Source organism: Erithacus rubecula, assembly GCF_903797595.1.
Source record: "Erithacus rubecula genome assembly, chromosome: 6".
Classification (NCBI taxonomy): domain Eukaryota; kingdom Metazoa; phylum Chordata; class Aves; order Passeriformes; family Muscicapidae; genus Erithacus; species Erithacus rubecula.
In genome coordinates, this window is record NC_136688.1 from 5,661,464 (window position 1) to 5,671,027 (window position 9,564).

General features: G+C 37.6%; 1 protein-coding gene across 3 annotated transcripts in view; it reads left to right on the forward strand.

The window, feature by feature from the left end:
- USH1C (USH1 protein network component harmonin) overlaps positions 1-9,564 on the forward strand; it is a gene marked incomplete at its 3' end in the record, with an annotated part of 45,853 nt that overhangs the window by 19,302 nt on the left and 16,987 nt on the right. For 2 of the 3 annotated variants that reach the window (XM_079307933.1, XM_079307934.1), the window contains exons 14-15: positions 1,721-1,845; positions 3,290-3,366. In XM_079307933.1, coding sequence (XP_079164059.1) covers positions 1,721-1,845; positions 3,290-3,366 — 202 coding nt within the window. Of the gene's footprint in view, positions 1-1,720; positions 1,846-3,289; positions 3,367-4,102; positions 4,153-6,880; positions 7,034-7,401; positions 7,516-9,564 lie in introns of those variants that run through there. The other variant, XM_079307935.1, reaches the window with a different exon arrangement.

The following is a 9,564-nucleotide window of genomic DNA, read 5'->3' on the forward strand; positions in this document are numbered from 1 at the left end:
CTTATGTATTTCCATTTTCTGATCCCAGGGAATTGATAGCATCCTGTTCTTTATTGTGGAACTCTGTAAAAATTACTGCAATAGCCAAAAGCTGCTATAAAAGCAGGCCAGCACAGGTGAAGGATTATTCTGTGTTCCAAATCTAGATTGCCTTTTTGTTAGAAAGTTGGTTTTCTGCTGCACTGTTCTGCACTAAAAACATCTTTACCCACTCAGGGAGGGCTTTCATGGCCTGAGGGCTGCTCAGTGTAAAGTCTAGCACAGCTTTATACTTCCTTGTATAATTTTTAAGCAGTGCTGAGGTCCATATCACAATTCAAACTGTTAAATTGATGTCAATCTCCTGGGTAACAAAGAGGGAGAATGGTAGTAGAGGAACCTAGATGGAATCTAAATCTGAGATTTGATGAGCAGTTGTGGCAGGCTAAAATACAATATTTTTCTGTATTAATTGTTTTTGAGGATCATGCATTGCCTTCTTTGAAGAATCATTTCTGCAGGAATTCCATGTACAAAGTCACTGTGCCCTTTTTTGGTATCTTACATTTGAAAAAATTTCAAATGTGCCTAAATGGCAGAGGCCCCTAACTCTATGTACTGCAAGTTGCATTGTAACACCAACTTTTTTTAAACTAAAATTAAATGAAACAAGATTCTGTCCATTGTTCCCTGACAATGCCTCTAAATTTAAATAGTGAGCTCAGCTACAGATTTAAGAGTGTTTTGACTCAATGTGAATATTTTTTCAATTTACTTTAGCTAATTTAGAGATGCAGAAGATAATCCAAATATAAATAGCATCATCTGTATCTAAGACCTGGTAAATTTTGGCACCACATAAGCAGTTCAAGGCAAGCTATAGTCAAGAATAGATCTTGGATCATTTAAGGCAACATATATGAAGCTACATGTTGTTAGGTTACTCAGCACTTCTGCCGTGACATACTTTGTATTTGCTGAATTTTTGTTTGAGACCTCTTTTTTCTCTGATCATTGTGCCATACCAAGTAATTTACTTGTTTTCCATGCTCTTTTCCTGAAGTGTTACACTCCTTGCACCACCCCCATCCTCTATCTGTACCTATCTATTCACCTCTCTTTTTTTATTTTTTCCCTTTCCCCCTAGAATAAGGAATTTAACATGGTTTCTGCTTCAACTGTATTTATTTCTTTTTGGGAAAAGTCCTTTTTCATGGCAACCTAGGACTATGTTTAGGAAACAATCATCAAAATACATTTAAAGATACAGAGAGGAGACAGATATTTTTTAGTTATAATTTACCATTGTGACATTTGGTTTAGGTGTATGGTAGATGTTCTGTCACTCAGTGTTTCAATTAAAACTGACAGTTTTTCTAGTAAATAATTCTAGTCCTAAAAATGAAAAATTGCCAAGTAAGAGATGGTTTTTCACTTTCTTTAAGGTGACAGTACTGTAGTGTGTCACTCATGGCTTAGTATCTGTGCAGATGATAATACAACAGGCCTTAGAAGTCTAAATATTAAATAAGAATGTCTTACACTGTATTTTGCAAATTATCTTATTAGCTTAGTAAAATGAAACAGATTGATTAAAGGAATTCAGTTAAAAGGAAGAAGCAGTTTGTTATGCTTTATATTCAAGAGAAAAAACAAGTATGCTGAAGAACTATAATGGTAATGAATATACACTGATGTTGGTTTTATACTCAGAATGTCTAACTGCATTTGTTTCCTCTAGGATAACAGCAGAGGAAGAGAAGTTTAAAAAGGAGTGGGAAGAAGACTGGGGTCCTAAAGAACCACCTAAGTCTCTAAAAACTGTAACTGCAGAAGTGCATTCTGCCCCTCGTTCCAAACACAAAAGTAAGTAATTGGTGTCAACTTGCCTCCTTCTATTTGTCTTAGAAACATCACTGAGCTGTATGGAATATAAAATCAGTTTGTCTCCAAGTTAAACTAGCTATGAACTGGTTCTTGTCAGAAGGCTGGAAGCATATGATTAATCAAGTAAATAACTCTTATTTAACAGGTACCTATCTTCCAAAATCTACATCCATTCAAATAGTCATGTTTTTTTAATAAGCAGCAGCAGGAAAAATAAAAAGAATAGGGATCACTAAGAAGTGGTCTGAAGCATCAACCCTCCAGTAGCTTGGGGGTTTGGTGCATTGTTTTGCATGTTGTTTCTGTTCAGTTTTTACCTGTCAACCTTTTTTTTTACCTGTCAAGTTTGGGTTGGAAGGGATCTTAAAGATCACCTTGTCCAACCCCCTGCTATGTGTGGGGACACTTTCCACTATATCAAGTTGCTCAGAGCCCCATCCAAAACTGGCCTTGAACACTGCCAGGGATGGGGCATCCACCACCTACCCTGGGCAGCCTGTGCCAGTGTCCCAGAGTAAAGAATTTCTTTCTAGTATCTAATCTAAATCTATGCTCTTTTAGTTTAAAGCCATTCTCCCTTGTCCTGTCACTACATGCCCTTTTAAAAGTTCCTTTTCAGTTTTCTGGTAGCCTCTTTTAGGTACCAAAAGGCTGACCCAAGGTCTCCCAGCAGCCTTCTCTTCTCTAGGCTGAAAAGCCCTAACTCCCTCAGCCTTTCCTCATAGCAGAGGTGCTCCATCCCTCTGATCATCTTCATGGCCCTCTGCTGGACCCATTCCAACAGCTCCACGTCCATCTTATATTGGGAGCCCCAGAGCTGGATGCAGCACTCCAGGAGGGATCTCATAGAAGCAGAGTAGAAGGGCAAAGTCCTCTCCCTTGCCCTGCTGCCCTTAGTGGAGCCCAGGATGCTGCTGGCTCTCTGACTTACTTGTCCAAAGGGAATTAAGGCAGCTGGAGCTTAGCTGGCAGTTAAGAAGCTAAAGTGGAAGTTGCAAATTGTATTGTACAAAGAAAAACATGGAAAGTGCTTGTTGCATAATTTGTAGGACACCTCGGCTGATTCCCAACCTGATGTTATTTGATTATAGTATTTTGTGTGTGACTTTGGGGAAGTCTGCTGATGGTTCTGTTACAGGAAAAGCCACTAAACTCTGCAGGCTTCCCTTCACCACACAGCAGACTAATTGTCCACATGCAGATTCTAGCAGCTCTTCAGGACTGGAGGAGGATGGAGATTGATTTAGGGCCTTTTTTTTTTTTTTTTTTTAACAATTCTGTAGAAAGATATCCCATCACTAACTACACTTTTTGTTTCACGGAAACTTCTAGTCACACATTACTGACCTCTTTTTCATTCCATGGGAACCTCCAGTTGCTGTCACTTCTGTCCCCTCACCCCTTTCCTCCTTTGTTTCTCTAGAAGATTTAAAGGGAGTTGCACATGACCAACTTGAAACAGATGACATGGATGAAGTGAACATGAAGCAGGACAAACAGGTTTGCCACTCAGCCCTGACTTCCTATTCTGATTCAGATTCTTCCTGTGTCTCACCTCCTCCTGACAGTCAGTCTTGACATTGAACTGACCATTTGGTTTTCCTAGGGTGTGTGGTCCTTTAGTAAATGATGAAGGATTTTGACACTGCTGCTGTTATTGCATCTAAAGATACCCTTATCTAACAACCCTACAGAAACATGGACTGTATTGAGTGCTCTGTGTTAGCAGTGTTTCCTATATAAAGTTATAGTAATATATTATTTTTTATGTTTTTACTTAGTAATATATTTTACAGTATGTATGCACTGGGCTTGAAATATTTTTGTCCTGGGAAATGGAGCTTTTCATGTCTCCTCAAAAGTCATGCTCTGCCACAAGCTTGAATGAATTTGAATTTAATTTTCATAAGACTTGCTAAAACTATTGTAAAGTAGGAGTGTGACTGTAGAAATCTTAGCAGTGCACATGCCTGTGTGGTTCTGTATGAAGATTACTTGTTGCATTTTCTTTGTTTGACATAAAATGTGTATCATTAAAATAAGGGAAACTTATGACTAAATGTACCAGAACCATTTATCAAGAATTTAGCTAAGAACTTGCCATGTAATATCAAATCTCTGGTGTTGTGCCTTCAAATAAATTTTAATCAGTTGCACATATGAGCACAGATTGATTTGACTAAAATCTTGTCCTTGGCTTTTCTTCAAAAAACAACTTTTCCTTTACCTTTTGTAGCTTTTGGATGGTTTTATCGGTATGATGGAAAATTTCCCACAATCCGTAAGGTACAAAGTTTGAAATGTGAATTTATTTGCTGTGTGTTTGAATTGGAATTCCTCTTTTTTTTCTTCTTCTCAGTTATTAGTAAACATTATTTATAGTCAAATGCTTCTTCTTTTAACATGTGCACAAATTAAGATGCCTTTGGGGTGCATGTGCCCAGGACTTTGTCCTTTTGAGTCCTGAGTTCTGCCATGTGCAGAGGGAATTGTATAACAATATTTTGCAGAAGGTGTTCATTACAGGTGGGCAATGCATGTCTTCATGTTCTCCAGAAGTTCTCAGAATCATGTGTATATAAAAACAGTACAGAGTCAAAAATTATGCAGTTATACCTTTGCAAGTCTCTCTGTAGGAGAAGTGCTGAAGGCAAAAGGCTTTTAGGCATGTGCATATGAGCAAAAAAATTATTAACAATCTTTAAGCTGATAGAATACTTCAGTGTCTACATGTAGAAATAGAGATGCTGCTGAAGTATGACAATTTCAATTTATGAGAGTTTCAAATCATATTTTATGCTTGCTGTTGCTTCCTTCTCTTTATTTCTTGCAATGTGTATTAGCCATATTATAGGGAGCTTGCTGTTGTGTTTTGTGCTCTGGTGGTGGTTTTTTTTGGTAATTAGCTATGGTGAAAGTGCTGTGAAGATTTTGTGCATGTATCTAGCAAGAATACTCAAGGTTTCAGAAAGGATTAGGATTGTTTCTGACAGATTAAGTATTTGTGTCACTGTTCAGGACTATTACTTGGACTTTCTGTGTGCCCAGGATATACCTGTTCCCCTCAAAAGAGATAAGAAGATGGTGCATTCTAATACCTTTTTGTATTGCTAGAGACTGTAAATCATCATGTATCTGTAACCTGTGTGAAAGTCAGGGCAGTTAGAATTGTTATCTGAAAATTTTAAATGCATGTTGTGGAAACTCCTCACACAAAGAGGGTGGTATTTTGTGTTGCTGCTGACAACTATGGTTTAGAGAATGCCCAAATACCTCTTCATATACTAATAATCTTACACAATTCCTGTTGAACTTTACCACACAGTGCATACTAGAAGCTTGAAAAGATTTATTTTTAATCATTTGCTTTTGGCAGTGATGAATTTTCATCCCACTCCCCATTGGTAATGATTTTTTTCTTTGTTTTAAAAACAAAATTTCACTCTGTACTAAAAATGCCTATAATAGGAAGTAAACTGAATCCATGGGGAAAATTCTAGGAAAGGATGAATCATCCTGTTGTATCTGAATGCTGTGAATGCAGCTAAGACAGTCAGATATATGTTCATGTTCTAGAAGACTTTGGTTTGTGTACTGCTTAGTGTGCCTTTGAATTCAGTAATTCTTGGAATGTTGATGCCTAGCAAGCTGACCTGCCTGATGTTACATGTAGCAGACAGTGCTAAATGTATCTTCTAATTTTTAGAGGATGATATTTTCAATTGTTGTTAAGGTAAAAACTAATTGTTCCTGAATAAAATACACCACAGAATTAGGTTTATATTAAAACATTAGTATGAAAAGCTAGATTTTTCAGTGAAGCTTTATCTCCAATGGTTTTGGGGTTCCTTTCCCCCTTCTCCCCTTCCTACAACACCACCACCATCTAACCATGAAGCAATAGACCACATCCCACTGAACTCAGTAGTACAAAGTTCCAGTTAACTGCTTTATTGGGTGAATTGGCTTCTGTAGCTGCCAGGGAAAATGTCTGTTTTCCAAGGCTTTGTTATCAATATTAACGTGCAAAAGGTGAAAGGAAGACAAATAATGCTATTTAATGTGAAGCAGTTCATGGTGGTTTGGGGAATTCAAAGCATAAAAAGTCAATAGCTGTTGATGATGAGAAGAACAAAATCAAACCTGAAGCACAGCCTTTCTGGCAGTGGCAGTAATTGCCAATAAGTGGCCACCTGCTTCTCTGTTTTACTTTTCATAAATAAAGGAAGGACATGGCATTTCCAAGATGAACTGAGTACAAATGTGAAAGGGTAGCAGAAATGGGACATCACTAAAGTAGAAATAAACAGCAGCAAGTATTTTGAAAATGACTGGAACAGAGGATTCAAAAGGCTATGTAGCTTTTCCCTTTGTTTGTATCCTACATTGAAAAGTTTGGAGTCTCATTGTGGTGTATTAGTTAATTCATCTGAGTAGATTTTGTCCAGTGCTTTTAGGAGCTACATGGTCTTTGTGATGAAGTGTTCCTTCTTGGAAGCAACTCAGTTTCTACACTGATCTAAGCCTTTCCTTTATAACTCCTTATTTCAGATCTATTAGGGGATGCAAAGCTGCTTTTAGGGCATTTGCATGAAGCTGTTGTATGCATGGACTATTCACATCTACCTATACATGAGCATCTGTCACCTGAAAGCAATCAGTCATATATATATAAATGCCAAAACAGAGAAATGGCAAATCAAGACCCAACCAAAACTGTTTGAATATTCAGTTTTATAGTGGGCCTGTGTCTCCTAAAGTTGTAACTTTGCAGAGGAACAAAAAAGTTGAGTTCTCTGATCTCATCCAGTTTATGTTAGGGGGCACAAGCCCTCCAAAAAGTTTGAATTTCCTCACATTGCTGGGTAAATGGACTTCTGATTTTCTTCTAAAAAACACCCCCTTGCTTGTGTAGACTGTAATTAATTTTTCAAGGCAGACACTCATGTACCAAGATTGAAGTTTGTGGTGTTTTTAGCTGATGTAAAAATTTTTTGTTAAAAAACCTTCCCAGAAAGGGAAAGAACGAAAGAAGTCAAAAAGTGATAGTTTTTGTGAGCAAAAGAAGAATAAAAAGGAAATGGAGTTTGAGCAAAAACTTGCCAAAGAGAAAGAAGGAATGCTGGAGAGAGAAAAGCAACTGAAAATAAATCGTCTTGTGCAAGAGGTATGTTGTGATCTATCAAGTGCAAAGCTATACTGAAAGAAAATTAGATGGATTTTTAGTGGAATTATTTTAGCAGGACATTTGTTTAATTCTGTCAAAGATAATGAAATTTTAAAAGCTGTTTTACTGCAAAATTCTGTTGCTACATTTGCTTATTTCTATCCTCTTTTGCCCAAATGAGGATAGCTCTGCAGTTGTGTTCATGTGTAGTGATGAATTTAATGAAAAACAGCAAAATAGGAAATCCTTCTTAAAAATATTATTATTATTACTATTTTAAAAACTATTTTAGGTGACATTTCATACTCTTTAAACATATTTGTATTATAAGCTATAACCTTTTCTAATGCACCAATATTATGGTCAAGGTATCTGAGACAGAACGAGAAGACCTGGAAGAATCAGAAAAGGTGCAGCACTGGGTGGAAAGACTTTGTCAGACACGATTAGAACAGATTTCCTCTGTGGAGAATGAGTCTCCTGAGGTAAAATTCTAGCTTTTCCATGTATTGCATGTTCTCTAAATAACTGAAAGTTGTCTCCTAAAAGAAACAGGTTTTACCAGTGAAAAAATTTGTCTTTGTCTTTCCCCCTCAGTCCTCTTTCTATGAGAGGGAAAAAAAAGTCAATAAGTAATGACTTACAATCTATAGAATTTGGTTTTCCCATATTTTATGAAGATTTAAACATTATTTTAAAGAATTGATTATATTTTGTCCTTTTTAACTATATTATCACCACTAAATTTTATTGCCTTATTAAATACTTGGGCTAGGTGGGACATGCTACCAGTAACAAAAGCTAGATCCAGCTATATTTATTAGTATCATGTGAATATAAGGTCATTGATGATGAGCTCTTGGAAGCTTCCTTGCATTGCATGAAATAAAGGAACAGGGTAAGAATATTACAAAAAAATATGTAATTCACAAGGAGTAGGGTTTGGGATTGTGTTTTAAGTAGTCCCCTTTAAGCAGGGGAGCTGCAGATAGTGATTGTTCCTTAGAGCCTGATGGTTCTAGATGTGAAGTGAGGCTTTCCCACCATCCTGTTGCTCTGGCTGCCTTCCAAGGAAAGCCACTTCCAAGAGGAACACTGCAATCTACTGAGCTCCCGTGGGATCCCCGAGAAACTCAACCACAAAAGGGACCTTGGGGAACACTCTTGCATGATTTTCCTTCAGGTCAGCGTGGAGCAGCTCTGGAAAAAGCAGCTGATCTTTTGTTCCCCATGGCCCTAGGCTCAGATCCATGCTGTTTTTTAGTACAGATCTTTAGTGGAATGGTTATGCAGAGTTTTTATCTCATTTTCACTTGGCAGCTTGTGTTCTGCTAGAACTTTGTCCCCCTTATTTTGTAAAGTAAGAAACAACATTACAGTTTACAAACTGTTGTCTTTTCAGAGCTCTACCTGGATTTAAGACAAGCACTCTGTGTTATGTTTGCTCCATCAATTATTCCATTATGTTATATGTAATTGCTCTACTACAATTTTTCTATGAACCTACCCAAGCAGTTAAAACATGTATAATGCAAAACCTGAGTGCTCCTTAGAGCTAAATGCAGCTGAAAAATATTCAGATGCTACGGGTTTGAACTGTTTCTTGGGAACAAGAGCATTCAAAATCTCAAGCTCTGCTAATGAAATAGCTATTTTTTAACACAAAGCAGTGAGCATGTTAGATAAGAAGAATGTGAGAACAGTTACCCACTTGAGAGAAGTGTTGCCATATTAGAGTAAAATGAATGTGTCTGTCAGACAGCTTACCTATGTAAGGTTTCCTCAGCTGAGTCTACAAAATAGCAAAATGACTGAATCTTCTCAAATACTCCAGTTTGATCACTGATTTAAAAAATGTTAGCAACGCTAAGAGCATATGAGGACTCCTTCCTCACACACACCCTATTTTTTTGCATGAACTGCTCATTGTGTTCAAACTCTGAAGTTGTTTAGTACCCCAATAGATCTGGTGTGGATTAAGATAAATTATAAAATCTCCATCCCCTTGTGGATTAATATAAATTACTGCATCTCAAGCCCCTTGAGGTTCTGAATTTCATAGCACACTAAACTTTTTGTTTTGATAGCTGCTTAAGCTTAATTTCCTTTCTTGTACTAATGTGTGGTTATGTTTACATAACTTTAACCCCTTTCCCTTTTTAATGACACAGAATCCCAGGGCCTGTCTGATTATTTTCCTTCAAATAATCACCTTTGCAAGGAGTAATTCTTGCTTTCTCCTCGTAAGAGCCAGAGAGCCCTGTTGTGTGATCTTGGTTTGTCCTGGGATTTTGTGACGCCTTTAGAGTTTTGTGGGGTTTCTTTTGTCGACCCCCTTACCCCAACAGCTGCTGCCACACCACTCCCGTTTTTTTTTTTAAACTGGAACCCCAAGGAGTGCTTTTGGAAGGGGTGTCAGAGGAAATGTTCTGTGTGGGAGAAGCGAGGATCTCCTAGTGGAGGAGCAGTTAGGCTGGGCAGTGTTCTGGGCTCAGAGCAGGAGTGCTGAGGCAGGTCTCTGCTCTGTCACA